This window comes from Stenella coeruleoalba (genome assembly GCF_951394435.1).
Source record: "Stenella coeruleoalba genome assembly, chromosome: 18".
Lineage (NCBI taxonomy): Eukaryota > Metazoa > Chordata > Mammalia > Artiodactyla > Delphinidae > Stenella > Stenella coeruleoalba.
Window position 1 is genome coordinate 35,204,293 of NC_137164.1, and position 22,218 is coordinate 35,226,510.

General features: G+C 33.2%; 1 protein-coding gene across 2 annotated transcripts in view; it reads left to right on the forward strand.

Moving 5' to 3' along the window:
• The window catches only part of KLHL1 (kelch like family member 1), a gene marked incomplete at its 3' end in the record, with an annotated part of 374,754 nt that overhangs the window by 288,675 nt on the left and 63,861 nt on the right, over positions 1 to 22,218 (forward strand). For both annotated transcript variants that reach the window (XM_079903211.1, XM_079903212.1), the window contains one exon: positions 17,016 to 17,240. In XM_079903211.1, the coding sequence (XP_079759337.1) occupies positions 17,016 to 17,240 (225 nt within the window). The remainder of the gene's footprint in view (positions 1 to 17,015; positions 17,241 to 22,218) is intronic.

Consider the following 22,218-nt stretch of genomic DNA (forward strand, 5'->3'; position numbering starts at 1 on the left):
TCTTTTTTCTTTTTACTATCCTGATTGGGTCTTTTACACTGATCCATTCTTCTGCAACATCTAATCTGCTGTTGACTCCCTCTAGTATAGTTTTTTTTTATATATATTTTTATCTCTTTATTGAAGTTCTCACTGTGTTCCTTCATCTTTTCCTGAGCTCAGTGAACATTTTTATGACCATTACTTTGAACCCTTTTTCCTGGAAGATCGTTTATCTCCATTTTATTTAGCTATTTTTTCTTTCTGAGGCTTTGTCTTGTTTTTTCATTTTCAACATATTCCTTTGTCTAATTTTTCCTAACTCTTTGTGTTTGTTCTTATGCATTAGGTAGATCAGCTACATCTCTTGGTCTTGAAAGAGTGGTTTTGAGTAGAGGTGTCCTATCAGACCAAGTAGCACTGTCCTGCCTGGTTGCCAGAACCAGGTGACCCAGGATTTTCTCCTGTGTGGGCTGCATGTGCTCTCATGTTGTGGTTGGGCTGTGCTTGCTGTAGATATACCTAGTGTGTGGGACTGGCCTGCCATGCATCTGGCTGAAAGGCCTAGTCACAAATGTTGCATGCACTCTGTTGTGTGTGACTGGCTCCTGGTGTGAGATCACCTTCAGGGAAATATCAGTGCTGGTCAAGGGCACCTGCCAAGTTTGTCAGGTTGGAGAGCCACCTTGGATAGGCTGTACTGCCAATCAAGTGTGCCTGCCAGGACTGGTGGTGAAAGGAGCTGCTTTGGATGGTCTCTGCTGCCAGCTGAAAGTGGTTATTGGGTCTGGTAGGTGGCCACTTTGGAGGAGCACTGCCTTTGTCAGGTCCACAGGTGAACCTGGGGTGGGTTGAATTGTGCAAGTAAGTTACGTGGGGAGAGTCAGAAATGACACCTACCAGCACAGGGTCAGCTAGGTAGAGGATGATGGAAAAACAAACAAACAAAAATGACTGGCCCTTGCCAGTTCCTCTATACCCAGAGAAAGTTCTAACAGCTCCCAGTCCCTCGGAAACACACCTTAAAATTAATCAATAAATCCCCTCAGTATGACTCAGGTGCTTTTTTCTGTGTTGGGTCTCAGAGCAAGTGAGTTTTGCATGCACCTTTAAGAGCAAATTTTGGTTTTCTATACCCCTCTGCCTCTCCTGGACATAAGCTTGCTTGTTTTCAAAGTCTAACATTGTGGGAGCTTGTCTTCCCAGTGCAAGTCCCCAGGGTTCAGGAGATTCATGTAGGGTTTCGAGGCTTTGTTTCTCAGGGAGGACCACCACAAATGTGATATCATTCCTGTCCCTGGTTTCCAGTGTTGCGGGTGTGGGTCCCAGGCAGACTGCATCTGCACCCTTCCTGACCATCTCAATGTGGCTTACTCTTTTTATCTTTAGTTGTGGAAAATCTTTTCTGATAGCTTTCAGGTCATTCTCAGAAATAGTTGCTGTATGTGTTGTTGTAATTTTGGTGTGTCTGTGGAAGGAGGGGAGTCCAGGATCTTCCCATTCTGCCATCTTGTCCCAACACCCCCCCAATAACATGTACTTTACTAACTTCCAAGCACCATTATATACAAAATTTCATTTACATTTTACAGCAAATTTAGGTTGAGAGTATATTCTTGATCATTCTGATTTTGACAGAGGTTAAGAAACTTCTTATTTTTACCTTTCAGTAAGTAGTTAAAATTAAGGTAGACTTTAAATCTAGGGATCTGTGTAATTCCAAAATTGGTGATCTTTCTTCTACCCTTTTTTCCCACCTTTAACCTGTTAATGATGAGATGTGCTCAAAGTGACTTTTTAAAATATCAGCATAAAATTCCGACATACTTTTAATTCTTAATATGTGATTTTTATTTATAATTTTACTGAAGTTTGGAACTAGTTCTGTAGTGTACAGGATAAAGAAAAAATCCCAGGACAGGTAAATAAACCTTATTTTATTATTTTAAGAAATACAAAAGAAAGTAATTGAAAAAATTAAATATGCTCTAAAATACCCATTTTTTTAAATTTAACTTTTATATGTATATTATTTCCTCAAAGAAAAATTATCCATATGAAAAAAGCAACTTTTAGATATGAAATATAAAAATCCTATTTTTCTGGGATTAAATATTTCTAGGCTGAAATACATGGTATACTTATTAAATAAAAAGTTCTATAATTCAACACAGGTAATTATATTTCCTACTATAAAAAAAACCTGTTAATATCTAGACTATACCCTACTATTAGTACTTCCATCTAACTTGGCTTCAAATTTTAGTTGTCAGAATTACTCTGCTCTCTATAGTTAATCAGCTATCAGGGACTGTCTGAGTTACATCAGCATTTCTACTACTTTAGTTGAAGCTTTGTCATCTTATGCCTGCAAACCTGGGGTATTTCATGTGTTTATCAAATGGACCATTTTTCCTGACAACACATTACTAAACTAGATAATGATCTCCCTACCTCCAGTCTCTCTCCAATCGTCCTCATCCAGCTCATTATTTCCAAAGTAACTTATCACAGCTTTTAGCATGATCATTAAAACACAAAGATATAAATAAAATAATAAAATAAAAACCTTCATTAGGCCCCCTTCCCCCAGGAAGAGCCCAATATTCTTTACCAGTGCAACATCTATCCTTCACCAGCTATCATTACAAATTTAACCAGCAGTTTTTTCCTATTTTTCTCTCCACCATAAATGTCTTGAAGGATACTTTTAATCTTTACCAAATTTCACAACTCACTTCCTCAGATCTGAAGCACCACACTGGTTGCAGTACTACCCACACATATATATATTATCTGATGCTTCAGTGTCTTTTTCCTTTTATCCCTCTTTCTTTGCTTGTCTAACCCTATTGTAATATTCTCTCACCCATGGCTTCTCAGTTAGCCTTATTTATCCCTCATCTATATCTTAGCATTGTGTTCTTGCCACTTTTATTATACCAATCCAGTTATATTTAATACATCTGTTTTCATTTTCCCAAAATAATATAAAATTTTTGAACATATATAAAACTTAAAAGAATCATTCAGTTAACTTCCACATACTCAGCTAGATTTTACAGTTAAAATTATGCTACATTTGCTTTAACACATATTTATCCAACTATTATTCCTCTACTCATCTATCATATTTTTAATACATTTCAAGGTTGTAGACATAAGTACACTTCATACTGGACACATCATCATATTATTAACTAGATTTCAATATTATTTTAGAGCTTTTGGACAATATTAACATACAATGAAATGCACAAATCTTAAATGTACTTTTAAATGAATTTTGACAAATACATATATTTATGTAATTCAAAGTCCTTACAAGATAGAAAACATTGCCATTACCTCAGCAAGCTCCCTCATATCCCTTCCTAGTTAGTCCCCAGCTTCCACATCTCCAAGACAACCACTTCTCTGAATTTCTTTCTGCTTAAAATAGTTTGGTCTATTCTTAAACTTCATATGAATGCAATCACACATTTCATATGCCTTTATCTAAATGTTGTCAACTAGCATACTTTGGTGACTCTACCATGGTGTTATGTGTATCAATAATTTATTCTTTCCTTTGAATTCCTTAATAGTAATCTGGTTATCCAGTTTCCTGCTGATGAACACCTGGGATATTTCCAGTTTTAGCTATTATAGGTAAAACTGCTGTGAGCAGTCATGTACAAGTAACATTTTGTGACCACTGCACTTTCATGAATAAGAGATACATTAACCAATGTTATAGACATTATAACATGACTTGCAAAAAATATGCGTGGAAAAGAAATCATGAAAAAAATCTTCTTGCTTCTTGAAAACCATACAAATATATGAGTAAATAAATCACAAAAATATGCTGTTTTCTCTATGGCTATTCATTACTAAACCTATTTGCTTTTTCATGTTTTTTGTTCTACTAGTAATAACATTTCACATGTTGGATAACAACCTGGGCTTTTGGGGATTTTTTAATGCATATGAAATATTCTTTGATATACTGGAATTATCAGATGTATTTTTATTTAATGTCAAAGCTTTTGAAGAATTTTATGTTATTTCTGTTTCACACTCAGGTAGTCTTGACGCCTGACTTTTAAAATTTCCTTTTAAGATCATGCAGCACTAATGTGGTTCAGAAATGCTCATGTAGACTTGTAGATAATGATCTATACACATAATGATATACCCATCAAGAGATGATTTAATACCAAGAGCAAAATTCATGAATAAATATCACAGGGAATAAGCACATTTAATTTACTCTGTTACACTTGAGTCATATTAACTATACATATTACTCAAGGAATCCAACCATACCTGCTGAGAGAGATAGAGATAATCATTTCAATGATGAGGTGTGATGTCAACCTTAATTTCTCTGGAGTAAGCAAGAGATGGGAGAAGTGAAAATGCTGATGCCTCAGAAAGTTCCAGTATCTGTGTTGTGCTGGGAGTACCATTATGCATTTAATTACTTACTTTTACTTTTATATAAGAACAAACTATACAAAAGAAAACTAGGTATTTTATTTTGTATCAACAACAAAGAAATACCCAACAAAGAATGTTTCCATACTAAATTTAAACTTTTCAAAGTACAGCTATATATCTGTGTGTATATTTGTCTAAGTCCATATTAATGTGCATTTAGTAGAAATGTAAGGGATTTTAATGAAAACAATTTTAGTTATTTTAGGACTTTTGGCTGGTGTACAGACTTTAAAGCCTAATTCCTCACTAACAACCCCAAATACCACTTGATGAGTGATGTTTACTTATTTTAGTAAAATTATAACAGAGCTGTGTGAGCCTTGTATTCTTTAGCAACATAATTAAGTATTCCATACGTTGGTGTTCCTCATATATATAATGACAATAATATCACATACCTCTTTGAGATACCATGACAAATATCAAGACAAGGACACATGTAAAAAACTTAACTGAATGCTGACTCAATAAATAATGGTGGAGGTAATCTTTTGAAATGTTACATATTATTCAGTGCTGGCAAATTTTTTCACATTTAAAACTCTAGTTTTCAGGATTAAGACTTTTACAGTTCACAGAACAAATCCAGCCAAGAAAGGTCTCATTAGTAAGCTTTTGACTTTTAGACTTTTAGTTCCTTTTGAAAGGAAGTTAATGAACAACATGTGTATACCTATAAAAAATATAGTTATGCTTTTGCACATCTGATTTGCACATATATATTTTAACCCTATATATTAGCCATTGTTGTCTACATTTTATATATATCAAAATTTCAATGTCAGTATCAATTTAATATTTATCAGATTAAAAGAATTTTAAAACAGCTATTATTCTTTACTATAATCAAATACATATGTTTTATACCAATTATATAAATAAATTATGTTCACATATTATACTATTCTTAATCTTTACTTGATCTATTGTCATTACATTCTAGTCAGAGGTATTTTTTGTTGTACATAATTACAATTTCCTTTTAAGTGGTTTCTTTACAGGAATCTGTAAGGGTGACCATTGCCTAGGTCTACCTTTGAAGCATGGGCATGAATAATAATGGTTTCATATGTTTAGCAGTCTAATTATAATTCTATTAAATTAAACTAATTTTTATAGGTACTCACGTGTTGAACAGAAAATATGACTTTCTGATTGTTCTGTTAATATTACTTTTTTTCCCAAAATTAGGAAAATAAGATTTTGTTGATTTTTTAAATCTCTGCCCCCCAAATTGGAAAGTACTAATTATGAAATTGGGTTACAATTGTATCCATTCTACTTCCAGTTCCCCAGCATGTCTTGGGTTCCCAGGTTATTAATTCATCCTTTTTGGATTATCTAATTCTGCTACAAATATTCACTGAACACCTACTAATCTCCAGTCACTGTTCTCAGTGCTGGTAAACCAAACAGCAAAAGTCCCTGGTCTGTTGCAGTTTAAATTATATTCAGCAGATTAAGAACAAATATACAAGTTAGTTTAGTTTATGCAATGACTAGTTATCAAGAAATATAACTAAAAGTAAAAAAAAGGGGATGGGAAGAACAGGATAAGGGAACAGTGCTGCTGTTTTTATGAAGGTTGGCTGAGAAAGGCCACTCTGATTAGTTAAATCTTATATACAAATTGCTATATGAAAATTTAATAAATGTTTTTCTAAAAGGAAGAGTTCTTTGATTTATTATGACCAATAAACATTTGTTGGGTGTCTTTTTCTCCAAATATTTATATTTTATTGGTACTTTAAGAGTAAGGACTGGCAAACAATGGACTAAAAGCCAAAGCTAACCCACTGGTTGTTCTGTATGGCTTTGGTTTATACATTATAAGAGTTGAAAATAATCAAACAAAGAATAATACTTCATGGTGAATTTAGTGAATATTAGCATTTTGTGAAATTCAAATTTCAATGACCATAAAATTTAATTGTGACTCACTCATTTGTTTGCCTATTGTCTACAGTTGCTTTCACTCTATAATGCCCATATGGTTGCAACAAAGAGACCCATAAGGAAACCCACAAAGGCTCTGTTTTTTACTATCTGGCCCTTCATGGAAAAAAAAAATTTCCAACCTCTGTTACTGCAGAAAATAAATCTCCATATCATATTTCTAGGAAACTTGTGGTGCCAAATGTATATTCCCTTGACCCAACTCTAATTTATTGGCAGCTGGAGTGGACAGTTTCTGTACATGTTTACAATGTCCCACCATAAGCAGCCTTCTGGTCTACCTGTTTATCCTCTTAGGAGCATTCTTTGAGGTGCTGGGAGCAAGCTCAGACTGCATGACCCTTACACAGGAAGCCCAACTGTGCAAACAAAGCTCCAGGAGCCATCCTCAACCAACTGGGTATGGAAGTATGTGTATCTACTGTAATATCACTTTCAGTGTTCTCACCTTTTTCTTTATATGATCCACTTAACTTCTTTGTTGGCAAATACTTTCTTCAATTATCTTTTTTTATTTTTAAATGACAGTGAGTTTATCATAGGAGACAAAAAAGCAACACCAGGGTCTGTGCATGAACTCAGCAACAGAAGTGCAATGACCAATCACCTGCAGACTTTGGAAAAAGTGAGGTGATTCGTTACTGATCATGAGGCACATCTGTTGTTTAAGTAGTGATTTGTGGACTGAAGAGCTAGTAGCAAAGTTTGTATTGTATGCAGTGATTCACAGTTAATATGTTGTGGTAACTAAAATTGGGAGGGGCTGTTTTATTTAACTAAGCCATGGTAAATGAAATTTATTCACACCAGAACCATGCAAAGCTAGGACCGTCTATATTTGAGGAGATATTGTACAATCATACTGCAGAGAAAGAGGACTAGAATGTTAGGGTAGAAGACTGACAGGCACAAGTGTATGAATAAGAAGCCCTCCTTTGCTTTGGTTAAAGGGGAATCAAGATTCTGAGAGGTACTGATCTCTTCTTGACACAAGGCTGTCCCACTGTGCTGTCCTGCATCCAGCATGGCAGCAGGCAAGCAGGGGTCCCTCAAGCTTAGACTAAGGCATTTATAAGAGACTATTTAGTTCCAAAGAAAGAGTCAACAAAGAGTTAAAAGGTGAGAATCTTTCAAATTGATATATTTTAGAGGTAAAAGAGAAAAAAAATAAGAAAACTGTATCATTACATCGTTCTGTTTACCTTATGCGTGCTAACTGTGAACACCAATTGGAGCCTAGTTAAAGATATATGTCAAACATGCTGATGGCATGTCAAGACAACAATAGCAGTGACTCTTCCCTTAGATTGTGATTGACTGAATGGACAGGAGAAAGAATTAAAACCATCCTTTATTCTACATGTTTGCATTGCCTCCTTGTTAATGGCCTTCTTGCAGCCACATGTCAGTTACTGATTTTCATTAACAACCAGGTGTCTGATCAGACAGCTCTACATCTTTCATGTGAACTCAAAGCAAATTTTAATATAGCTAACAATAACAGGAATCTTGGTGAAAAAAAAATGTAAAAGGAGAGAAAGCATTAATTCTTAACTATGAAGTAAAAATTTCCTTGAAATTATTTTATTGAATCATTTTATTATTGAGCATATTATTGAGCATATTATGATGTTTGACTATTTAATGGGTACCTTGGATTTTCATAAATGTAAAATTTTAAAATTATCTAACTGTAGGGATGAACTGATATTTCTCTCTTTCTATTCAAAGGACTTGGCCAGATCATTTTATCCTGAATTTTTCTCATCACACTTTCCATCATTGCCTGTACTGTTGAAAGGCAAAAATGGAAATTGAAATAGATAGGTGGAATTAACGATCTTGACCTGATTTTTACTCCTTGGCTTGAACTGAACAAACTGCACTATCAAGAACTTTTAAAAAACAGCTTTTCATACTGCAGTTCTACAACTGGATAATTTCTAAAGCATTTAGCTCAATAGTGATCATCATATGGCTTTAATAAAATGATTCACTTACAATACTGTGCCAGAGAAATCTAAGCATTTGCAGTTAGGTGGGGGAAATAACTTTAAAATACTGTATGACTTTTTCTGAAGAAGAGCAATATAATAAAAGAAAACTTATTCTTTCATATTTGCCCTTTTGAGGACTACTATTTAATGTTTGCCTCAGTAACTCCATTCAGTCACTTTAGTTCCACTTCAGTACATTTTCATTGAACTTGAAATATATCATTGGAGATTACCATTTCAAGGTCATCAGTTTGCACCAAGCTGTAGAAACAACTCAAAATTACGAATAACGTCATGTCAGCCTAAACCCAGTTTGTTTTACAGACACAAAGAGTTTTCTTCTGGAATAGGTGTTGACTTATCAGGCTGCTAAGAGATATTTTAGGGAAGAACCATACTTCTTCCCCAAGGGTCTCAGGGGAAGAACAAAGTAAAGTCAAGGTAACTGCTTCCTTGACAGTCTTTAGAATCAGGAAAGATGCTCATGTGTTAAATTAAATTCTGGTTGTTTACATTGTTCTCAATGAGTCTGCAGACAAAGGACTTTCAGCTCCTAGAAGCTATGTTCTGTAATAAAGAGTGAAGGAAGGTTCTCTCAGTTAAAAATTGAATCGCTTGTCAGTGAAGTTTTCTTTCATGGGCTCATCTTCACTAGAAAGACACAAAGCTTAGTGACTATCTTGGCTGTAACCATTTCCAGTGTCTCTTCTGAGGATGGATCAGGGTTAAAATTATAAGTTAAATTCTTCAAAATTTAGTCTAGTAAAAACTTTATTTTGCCTTTTAGTGGTCAGAGGATTTGCACCACTTAACTGTACCTTGTGTACATCTTTCAATGAATGCGGATTGAGTAATAAATTAGTGTATTATGATAAAATGCCGTCATAATTATAAATTCTTTTTAGTGAGTACATTCTTTTTGATCAATCTCCCAGTGAATGTTCAATACATAAGTACATTCTTTTTCTAAATCAAGTCTCCTTTTACAAACCCACAGGGAAAAAAGCCTGTGTGTGTTTATGCATGTTTCATAAGTACTAGATCTTAATCCTCCAATGCGTGGTTTTTCTCTGTCAAAGAAAGAGAGAGTTCGTAGGGCTACCTCAGATTACTTCCATGATAGAAACTCACAGAGAAGGAGAAGTAAAAGATTTAGACATGGGCTTCCCTGGTGGTCCAGTGGTTGAGAGTCCGCCTCCCGATGCAGGGGACACGGGTTCGTGCCCCGGTCCGGGAAGATCCCACATGCCGCGGAACGGCTGGGCACGTGAGCCATGGCCGCTGAGCCTGCGTGTCCCGAGCCTGTGCTCCGCAGCAGGAGAGGCCACAACAGTGAGAGGCCCGAGTACCGCAAAAACAAACGAAATATTTAGACATAAGTAGAAGTCACTGCATTTTCACCTAATGTGGTACTAATATAAACCCTCAATTTTAATAAACATTAGTAGGTCATAGAGAGCCTTCAATTAATATATCTTTGTAAGGGTGGGTGCTCATTTATGAAAAAGACAAAAATGTACTTTCCAAGAGTTTATAGTTTAGGTGGAGATCAATGAGCGCTCATGTTTTTTTACTATACTGATGAAAAGGCATTTGAGTGACTTTTGTTTGTGTCATACACTCAGTAATACTACAACTAGAACTCAGTTGTCATAATAGTCATTTTTCCTTTCATTCACAAGTGCTGACATTTTCTTTCATTCAAAAAGGGTAGAAAAATTCTAATAAATATTATATGGAAAGTGTTTTGAAAAGTTTTTAAACTTTTCAAAAGGTTTTTAAGAAGTATCTTAAAAGAGTATTTTAATAATAATATAAATAACAAGGGCTTGGTTTAATTTATGCTAATGTTAGTTATAAAAATAAATAATTGGAAAATTTCAAGTAGTATGAGTTTATGTTCAGTGAACAGTTATTAAGAAAATGAAAAAATAAAGTATACTTGTAATAATGTTTTAATATGTGTTCTTTTGCTATAAAGTTATTTTAATACATGAGCTTTTTACTGTAAAAAAGGTGGCTTAGTAATAATGATAGAAATAATAACTACAAGCTTTGAGTTACTTTTTTAAAGTCTCTTTCCTATGACATCTTTAGCAACACCAAAAACTGCTTTTAAAAATAATGAATTAGTATTTTAATAACAGAACTAAGATGTATTTATGGCAAACTCTTTAAAATAGGAAGTTACAAATCAAAAATTCAACTTCCTCCATTTCCTAAATGCTCCATGTATTTTATTACACACACACGCACACACTCCACACCTCCCATAATAGTTGCATTGATTTAATATCAACCAGTTGGTTTTGATGTGAATATCAAAATTATACATTTTCTAAATTTTTTGTAAATTTAATGATTATTAAGATTATTAATAAATTATTAAGATTATTTAATAAAATTATTATTTAATTTTAGGAAAGCTTAAGTAAATCTTTCAACATTTACATGGTATTCATATTGATTTTCTATTAATTACCTGCTAATTTCATTAGTGTATTCCTATTTTAATGTTTCTAATTTACTTCTTGATTTATACAAGCTTTTTACATATCAAGGAAATTCACTCCTTGTTATATTTATAAAACAGTTTTGTTGTTAATGTTCTCAGTCTTTGGGTTTTTTAAATTGGTTTATTTTTGATGTAACTATATTTTATATTGAGGTGGTTAGTGATCATATATATATATATACTTTAAAATTTCTGGGTCTCATGCTTTCCCTCATGGACTTTTGATCCTAGGCCCACCTAGAAGTGAAAGTTCATCAACTACGTTTTCATCTTCTAGGATGTTTAAGGTTGTAGTAGAGTGTGACCGAAGGCAGGTTACTTAAAATTCCCGTCCCTGTTAATGCATGTGGAGCCCTGAGAAAAGAACCACACATATGCTATTTCTGTGGCACTGTGTGCTGTGCTCTAGCCCTGTCTCATCTAAACCTCATTCTGGTGTAACGAGTAAGGCAGGACTCTAAGTTATTTATTTTTCTCCAGAGGACAACTGGTTATCTTAACACTATTTATTTGAATAATAAAATGTTTTTTCACTGATTTGAACAGCCATTTTTACTATATTACACTCACATATTAGAGTTATTTCTGGCTTTCTTTTCATATTTATTAATATAGCCATTTTCATTCATAATAAAGCCATCTTTTTAAAATCTCTAGTTACAGAATACTTTTTAATATCTGGTAGGCCATTATTTCCTCAAGATTCCTTTGTATTGGAGATTGTCTGGCTTTTAAAAATGTATATCCTAATATTTGACTTTCAAATTTCCAGAGAAACACGAGTATAATTTTATAAATACCTTGTACAAATATTATTATATAAATTGTGATTATAAGATAATAATTATCATTCGCACAATAACAAACCATCTCATTCAAAATTAGTATGATTCTTTGTATTCATTCAAACATATTATTCAACAGAGTTTTACTTTTTTTCTTTATCTATTTGTAACCTATTTTGCTGATTTTATTTTTAAATAATTTACTTTTAGTGGTGCTATTTAAATAGGTTCTTCTGTTCTGTACACAATCTGGTTATTTTCATTTTTAAAAATTGCATGGATTTTTGTATTTTACTTATTTGCCAACTTCCAGAAATTTTAATTTTTTTCTAAGATTTTAAAGATAATAATTTTTAATTATTAAGGTGGACTGTTACATGAAATACAAATAATTAAAATGATATTCCATACTTTTGTTTCCCTTGGTTATGAGCCAAGAAGTTGGCATCCTTTTTTATTTCTTGATTTTAGTGAAATTAGTATAAACTAAACAAAATGCTTGGGTTTTGAGATGTATATACATACTTCAAAATCTAGCATTAAGCTTAATGATATATATACATTTATGTCTCTATACAAATCTTCAGCTTACAACGGGATTACATGTTGATAACCCCATTGCAAGTTTAAAGTATAGTAAGTTGAAAATTCATTTAATACACCTAACTTACAGAACATCAGAGCTTAGCCAAGCCCACCGTAAACATTCTCAGAACACTTACATTAGCCTACAGTTGGGCAGAATCATCTAACACAAAGCCTATTTTATAGTATAGTGTTGGAAATCTTATGTAGTTTTTTGAATACTGTCTGAAAGTGAAAAACAGAATGGCTGTAAGAGTTATCAGTTGTTTACTCTCGTGATCACATGGCTGACTGGAAGCTGCGGCTCACTGTCCTGCCCACCTTCACAAGAGAGTATTGTACTGCATATTGCTGGCCCGGGAAAAGATTAAAATTCGAAATTCGACTTACAATTTCGATCAAATACATATCACTTCCACACCATCATAAGTCAGAGAATTCATAAGTCAAACCATTGAAAGTCTGGGAGTGTCTGTACATAGCTATTTATCAGTTTATTATCATTGTACAAATATTTATACTGGGGGGATGTAGAATTTCATTGGTTGTTTATTTGGTGCACATGAAAGTATTTTGATGATTATGAAATGCTACAATGCCATCCTAATAAAATATAACGAATTATCTAAAAAGTAAAGACTTTTATTTGTGCTTGAAAAATATTTTCTCTGCAATAATACTTTTTTATATAAGTGTAAGAATGTTATCTCGAAGTTATATTTTTCATAAGTATGCAGATACATGAAAGACAATGAAAATTTTATTCTATGAAAAATTCAAGAAATAAGTAATTTTTATAATAATACCTTCTTTAAAGCTTGATGTCTTATGTTAAGTATCATGAAACATATCTTTTGCTTTAAAAAATTTTCAGAATCCTTCTCAATATTTACTGTTTTTTAAAAAGAATACATCTGACTAATTTAACTTTTTCCAAATGATTTGATGGCACCAGGATCACCATTATTATTGGGCCAAAATGTTCTTTAGTCATTATATAATTTGTTTTTTTTTTAACAGCTATAAATGATTGTTCTATTTGAGTTAAAACAATATTTCTTTTTTCTGGTTATTCCTCCACTATCAGCTATTGCTACTTTCAACTCCCCCAGATCATTTTGACTTGTAGGTTTGTAAAAAGTCTTGAAAATCAAGTAACTAAGCTTATTAACATTGTGTTAAAATTATAGTAAAAAGGCTCTGTGAGAATACCTGAGGTCCTTTCTGTTAAGTTGAATAAGAGTTTTACCTTCTTTACTGGATATTTTTGTGGCATCTGTTGTGTCTGTTCAGAAAACTCCTATCATTTTATTCTGTGTTGTGTTCAAGATAAGTAAGATTGTTAATTATTTGAATTATAGATATGGAATAAGTCCTGCTGTCTGTAATGCCAAAATAGAATGTGCAAGTATTAATTCCTATTTTTCTTCTCCAAATAATCACATTTGGCTCTATGAATGAACAACTCCAAAGAGACCCAGAACCACACTTGAATAACATCTTGAGCACTTATTCTCCATTTTATATTTTGAGAAAGGAGCCTGCTATTTGTTTTGTCATGAGGAAATCATTTTTGTAGTCATATTGTATCAATACTTTCTAGTTATGTTATTGAACTTGGAAAACAGATACTTTATAAATTTTTAAAATGCAAATTAAAGTAAACTCTATTTCTGCTATAACACATTGCCATAAAGACCTTTTTAAAACAAGTGCCATCTTTTAGCGCACAGTAAGTCAGAAGTCCAGGAAAGCACATCTGGATTCTCTGCTCAAGATTTCAAAAGGCTGAAAACAAGGGGTTGGCGAGGCTGTGTTCTCATCTGCAGCTGGAGGCCATCTTCCAAGGTCATTCAGATTATTGACAGAGAGTTTATGAAAGCAATCTGGATACTATTGTGCCTGCAGTCACACATTTTAGAGTTGTGCCTCTGCTTTGCAGGCATTTGAGATAACTAGAGATGGTTTCATGAACCCGAGAGTAACTATGTCTTAAAATAAACTTTCCTTATTTATTTCTTTCAACTGTATTACTTACCAGCACAGTAGCCCACTCTTGTTCATATTCTGTTTTTAATTTTTGTGATGACAAATATTGCCTTTACTTTAAGGAACAGCTCAGAGTAACATTGCTCAGAGAGAATGGCTTTGTCCTTCCTCTAACTCAGGAAACCACCAAGGGGATACATACACTCTTATAAGCAAAAGAAAACAACAGAACTCACAAACAAACTGATACATTTTTAAAAGTATAATACAGTTGGGAAGTTTATACAGTCAACTAATGAAGTATGCTGGTGAGAAAATACCTTAAAGAATATTATCACTAATAACTTGCATTAGAAAAAGAGCAAGCATATTTTTAAGTTTGTGATCATTAAAAACTAGACAAAACATTTATATTACAGTCTGAATAAGAAAATAATCAACTTATTGATTAGTATAAGTAAGCTCTACAAATCAAGAAATCTTTGTTTTGTATTATGAAACTTTTTTTGACTAAGCAAAATTGAAGACTGGAGTGAAAATAGATCTTCTCTAGAGCCTCCTGAAAGAAAAGAAAGCCCTGCCAACACCCTGATTTTAGCACAAAACGTAATTTGAACTTCTGACCTCCAGAACTGTAAGATAATAAATGCATGTTTGTTAAACTGCTAAATTTGAGATAATTTTTCTCAGCAGCCATAGTAAATTAACACAGCTTCTAAATTAAAAAAAAAAAAAAAAAAAAGGAAAGCAGGAATGCACTCCTATTTCTGATGTAGCAACTTTAGGATAAAATGTATAGTTCACCTCTGAAAACTGCAGCTAGAGGAAAAACACTGTAAAAGTAAAAAATCCTGCCATGTGTTGAGGTTGAAAACACATCTAGCTTGTTTCAATGAAACTTTGAAACTCAAATCAAGTCCTCACTTTCTCCTTTGAATACCAACACCTTTTATTGTTCAGAGGCCCTTAACCTCACACATTCTCAATGATTTTCTCTGAGAAGGATGAATGTACCTTAAACACCATGCAAAGAATTTGACCAAGGTTTTGGAGAAGAAAGTAGTGGAAGACATTTAATTCCAGACCTGCAAATACGTGCCTCTTGGGATTGTGTTAATTAGTATTAGGTTACCCTATTTCTTCTGCCATGATTTGTCAAGAGTTAGTCATAAGAGAGAGGTATTTGCATACAACTCTTAATTTTTAGTTAGGCATTCATGGAATCCCAATGCTATCAAGCTTTGAGAATTCACATGACTTTGAAATTATTTAACACTTTAGTTCACCTTGGAATTTCAATTTGTACATATTTGAATAAAACATTTAACATATCAATAAAACATAATAAATACATTTAAGCATAAAAGAAGCACTTTTGTTTAAATAATTTATCTTATGTTACTAAACAGTATCAAATGACTTTTATGAATATTCCAGTTTATTTTTACTCTAAAAATAATAATAGTCTTATAATACTTAATGTTTAGTTGTATGAAAATTAGCTCATATATTTAATAACTTCAAAAAAACAGATTTAATTCATTCTAACTCAGCATTTATATTAGTACAGCTTTGTCACTTTTGAATAAAAATTGAGCATAAATTATACCATTTTACTTCAATTAGCAAAACTTTTCCTGCCAAGTTGTTTATATTTATTTAGTTCATTGCTGGTTATGTTCTACAAAGTAAATGAGTCCCCTGAGGAATGTCTTCCCTAGTTTGCAAACTTGTAATACATTACAAGTAAAATGATCTTTAGTGCATAAGTGAAAGTACCCAAGAATGTTGACTTGTAAATGTAGGGATATTTAATCACTGAAAATGAAACATAACTGAATGTGAGTGTAAACATTAAGATCAAACACTGAAGCAAGATCAGTGTTTGCTGGTTTATATTTTATCATATAAACAGTTGTGAACTAGTTCAAGGTAAATGTTTTTAATGTGAAATGTTTAACTGAATCCCTTAAAACACACCTCATCAGCAATTTAGCTTATTCTTTCGATTTCTATTTTATTAGTCAGATTTACTACATTTCTCAAATTTATACATAAAAAGCTTTTAGGAAAGATAAGCTATTTTGTTTAGAGATTCTAAGAGTTGATAAGGACAGAAGATCATTTTATGTCTCTAAATTCTATTGTTATTCCCCGAATGCATTTTTTAAAAATAAGGTTTAAAAAAAAGCACAGCTGACATTTGTTTACATATCTTAAAATTGACTTTTAAACCCTTCTGCTATTTAAGGCATAAGACAAATTTAAAGAGAAATTTGGTAAAGAATTTATTAACTTCTCTTCACTTTAAGAAATTATACAGATAACATACATAGCTTAGCTATTTAAAAGGGCTTTAATAAATGTCTTTTCAAGCTAGGATTATGTTGCATTTTTCATAGCAAACAGTGATAAAGGGAAGTTGTAAAATCTACTCACAGAACTGTGTCATGCCCAACAATGATTCTATTGAATCAATAGTTTAGCATGAGACCATTATGTAATTCAAACAAGCTGAACATATGTGTCTACTTTAATCATTAGTGTCTGCCAAGAAGAGAAAATAAAGTACTTACATTACTTCTTTTTTCTGCCATTTTTTTTTTCTTCAAGAAAAATGAACATGACAAGAATGTTTTCGCATCCTAGTTTGTACAGTGTCTTGGGAAGATTCTTTGTTGGATTAGTAGTAAATGGTGACTATGTGATTTTATGTTTTATCAGGAGCTACAACCATAGAGAAATATGACCTCAGAACAAATTTGTGGATCCAGGCAGGCATGATGAACGGCAGGAGACTGCAGTTTGGTGTGGCTGTTATTGATGACAAACTCTTTGTAATTGGAGGTCGAGATGGTTTAAAGACACTGAACAGTGTTGAATGTTACAACCCCAAAACCAAGACTTGGACTGTCTTACCACCAATGTCAACACATAGGCATGGTCTAGGTAAGATTCTTACTTTATTGATATTATTTTTAGAAAATATTTTATTGATAGTAAAAGTGTATGCTAAAATATAGTATTACTGTCATCAATTATCATTAACTTTAGGTAAATTGTGGGCTTATTTGGAGCATATATATATTTTTAATTCTTGATATTTTCCTGTGTTGACCAATATGCAATAAACTGTTGAGAGTGATGTTAAATATACCAAGATGAGTAGATATCAAGTTATTCTCAAAGTTTTCACAGTCTGATATTCATACAACATGTAAAATTCATTTGGTATGAAGAACAATGCAGAACTATCATGGAGAGACCAGAGTAATGCAGCCTAGAGGAAGAAACAGTTAATGTGAATTGAGGAAAACTTAATTAAGGTGGCTCGCTCCCACATTACTGGACAGACAAATCTAGCTATATCTTTGCACTTAATTGATTCCACCTTGAAAGGTCCATGGAGAGCGGGCAACACAGGTTTAGAAAAAGAGTGACACATCAATAGGCACCAGGGGTCAATATGATAGGATTTAATCGATCTCTATTATGGAGTAACTTGGAGATGGGGAGAACTATATTTGGATTCAGAAGTTCTGGGTGTGAGTTTTGAATCTACCATTTGATATTGTCATGATTGGGCCCAGCAGTTAAACTATGAGCCTCTGTTTCCTGATTTGCCACCATTTCCTGATGATGATAATGAATATGAAATCACTTGTAAAGTCCTATACAAATATTTGAAAAAAAGAGCAATTTAATAAAGATAGTTCCTGAATTTGTACTTCTTATTATATGGATTGTAAGAAGTGCTAATTAGTTTCTTTGAAGACCTGAAATAGGCCAGATAGTTGACCAAGTACCTTTCATATATGTAGAAATACACATTAGAAAGATATTGAAGTTTAATTACAAATGTACTGATTTAGACATTCATAGGTAAGCAAAATCATAGAGCATTTCAAAAACAAATATTGATACTTCAACTTTGAGGTCTTCAGCACTGCATTTCTTATTCTTGGCTGCCATCATCTAAGAAAACTTTTTAAATGAAAATAAATAAAATAGCTCTGAACTAAAGCAACTTACCTTTTTGTTCTTCTGGTTTACCTCCTCTTTCTTCAGTTTGCTCATTAGCAAAATTAAGGAATAGTAATAAATATTTGGGAACTTTTTCAAGCTCTAAAAGTTTGTGTTTTAAATAAAAATTGTATAAATACTTTAAATCATATAGTCCCCAATTATAATATGGAAAATATGAACAGCAAATCATTTTTCCCAGGTAATATTATATAAAAGTTTTCTTATATATTTTTTTAAATATATTGAAGAATTTTGGCTTTTGTGTCCATGTAAAAGCTCTATGTATTGCTTTTATTAGCAAGCTATCTAACTACTTATGTTCCTATTTGGGGGAAATATAGAGAATAAACACACTGGATTGGAATTTTTGGAATTTAATGTCTTTCTTCCTTTTTTAGACAATTCAGTTCCTTTCTATTAAGGAATTCTAAAGTCCAATTACGTAGGATATTTGTATATCAAGAGAACATACTTGAAAACATTTCACTAAAAATACACCTTAAGTGGTATAATTTTAGATGTTTAAAGTATATAAGGTTATGGTGTGCCTCAAATCCTATCACACAGGCTGCTGACCCTTTAGGAACAAGTGCTGAGCAAGATGGTAATCTTAGATACTGTCTTTTAGTCTGTCTTATTTGGTAAAGAATCCATTGTGGAAGTAAGGCTGTATAGAAAATTATACGACCCAAGTATCAAACACATCTGATATATAATACAACATTTCTCACAAATTTTAGTGACCCAATACCAACTCTAATAGTCCACTATTTTCATGCTTAAGCCTCTCTTGTTTATCTTCTGCTTCAGTTCCATTATCAAATAGCTCACCTCTTCTCCATATCTCATGCCATTGACTTCCTCTGTGATTTACTTCCTAATGGTTATTGCTTCCGGTCAGTATTTTTTAAATTCTCTACTACAGTACTCCCCAAGGTCATACCTGATTGAATTAATAGGTAAAATTATGGCATAGGGCATCATTTCTTGGGACAATTCTCAGCTCAAAGTGCCTCATAGATTGCTAGCAATACCCAGTACGTAGAAAACTGCCTTTGACTAGGATGCCAATCCAAGGTCCAATTAGTTGAAGCCAGACTGACAGCAAAGTCTTGTTATCAACAAATTATGACAAGATCTGCATGGACACAGCTGATTCACTGCCTGGCAGTATGCAAGATACAATAGCTCTTTTGAAGAGAACAATATGGCATAGGAAAAAGAACACAAATCAAAATTTCCTCCAAGTTATTCTCCCAAGGCAGTGCCATGAATTTTTGTCTCACTCAGGAAGTAACAACTGACTCTGTTTCTCTAATCACTATACGATGACTCTTCCTTCAGTGTAATAACCAATATTGGGTTTGAGTGTAAACCAACAGCCATCAGTACTAGTCTTTTATTTGTTCAGAAACTAGAATGTACCTTTTTTATTTGCCATAGTTAAAAAATACCTACCTTGTGGTATGCAGTGAGATTGCAATATTGTCTATGTATCCCATATTATACATTCAAGTGACAAGGAGCTAGAGTCTAAAGTAAGATTTTAAAATATAAAATAAAAACTCAAAATAATTTCTTTGACCTATATAGCTTTCCCCCAACTTGATTTCTTTGAAAAAAAAAAAAATCCTGGGCTTCCCTGGTGGTGCAGTGGTTGAGAGTCCACCTGTCATTGCAGGGGACACGGGTTCGTGCCCTGGTCCGGGAAGATCCCACATGCCGTGGAGCGGCTGGGCCCATGAGCCATGGCCGCTGAGCCTGTGCATCCAGAGCCTGTGCTCCGCAAGGGAGAGGCCACAACAGTGAGAGGCCCTCATATCGCAAAAAAAAAATAATAATAATAATAAATCTTTACGTGATTATGCGAGAAAGCCACGTGAGTTCTTCTGTTGCTAAGGGTGAATATGTGCCCAAAAATTTTTCATAGCAACCAGTAAATGAAGAACACTTCTTGTGCTGGATAAAATAGCATATAAAATTGTATTCATGTTAAGTCTGTGACATCAGGGAGTAATGCATTTATCTAGAGAATGAAGATAATTAAGACTACAGTTGTCTCAATATGCTGAGTTTTTATTTTAGCATTATGTCTTTGGAACACATAATTCTATATATCATGTCTTCTTTCCCACCACACTTTATAGTGTATAAAATTGAAAAAAAGGCATTACTACAATCCATTGTTTGCAATTGTCATTTTAAGACAAATTGATAAAACAGTTATATAGCTAGTGTATATTATGGGTTTTCTATATGCCATGCTCCATGTTGTATGATAAATATATGGTAGGGGTTGTTTTACTTTTGTTTGTTTAATTTTTAATTGAGATAAAATTAAGTGTTAAAGTATAGAATTGAGTACTTTTGAGTCTATTCACAGAATTGTGCAGCCATCACCACTATCAAATTCCAAAACATTTTTATCATCCTGAAAAACAACCTTGTAACCAATAGTAGTCGTTTGTCATTGCCCCATCTCCCTACACCCCTTAGCAAAAATTAATTTATTTTCTGTCTCTATGGAATTGCCAATTTTGGACATTTCATATAAACAGAATCATATTTTGTGGCTTTTTGTGTATGGTTTCTCTCACATAACGTAAGGTTTTTCAAGGTTCATCCTTTTCATATCATGTATCAGTACTTCATTATTTTTCTGATTGAATAATATTCCACTGTAAGGATTTGCCACATTTTTTTAAACATCTTTATTGGAGTATAATTGCTTTAAAATGGTGTGTTAATTTCTGCTTTATAACAAAGTAATTCAACTATATATATACATATATCTCCATATCTCCTCCCTCTTGCACCAGCCTCTCACCTTCCCTATCTCACCCTTTTAGGTAGTCACAAAGCACCGAGCTGATCTACCTGTACTATGCAGCTGCTTCCCACTAGTTATCTATTTTACATTTGGTAGTATATATAAGTCCATGCCACTCTTTCACTTTGTCCCAGTTTACACTTCCTCCTCTCTGTGTCCTCAAGCCCATTATATATATCTGCGTATTTATTCCTGTCCTGCCCCTAGGTTCTTCAGAACCTTTTTTTTTTTTTTTAAGATACCATATATATGTGTTAGCATGCAATACTTGTTTTTCTCTTTCTGATTTACTTCATTCTGTATGACAGACTCTAGGTCCATCCACCTCACTACAAATAACTCAATATCATTTCTTTTTATGGCTGAGTAATATTCCATTGTTTATATGTGCCACATCTTCTTTATCCATTCGTCTGTCAATGGACACTTAGGTTACTTCCATGTCCTGGCTATTGTAAATAGAGCTGCAATGAACATTGTGGTACATGGCTCTTTTTGAATTATGGTTTTCTCAGGGTATATGCCCAGTAGTGGGGTTGTTGGGTTATATGGTAGTTCTATTTTTAGGTTTTTAAGGTCTCTATACTGTTCTCCAGAGTAGTGGTATCAATTTACATTCCCACCAACAGTGCAAGAGGGTTCCCTTTTCTCCACACCTTCTCCAGCATTTATTGTTTGTAGATGTTTTGGTGATGGCCATTCTGACTGGTGTGAGGTGATACCTCATTGTAGTTTTGATTTTCATTTCTCTAATGATTAATGATGTTGAACATCCTGTCATGTGTTTGTTGGCAATCTGTATATCTTCTTTGGAGAAATGTCTATTTAAGTCTTCTGCTCACTTTTGGATTGGGTTGTTTGTTTTTTTGATATTGAGCTGCATGTGTTGCTTGTATATTTTGGAGATTAAGCCTTTGTCAGTTGCTTCATTTGCAAATATTTTCTCCCATTCTGAGGGTTGTCTTTTCATCTTGTTTATAGTTTCCTTTGCTGTGCAAAAGCTTTTAACTTTCACTACATATCATTTGTTTATTTTTGTTTTTATTTCCATTTCTCTAGGAGGTGGGTCAA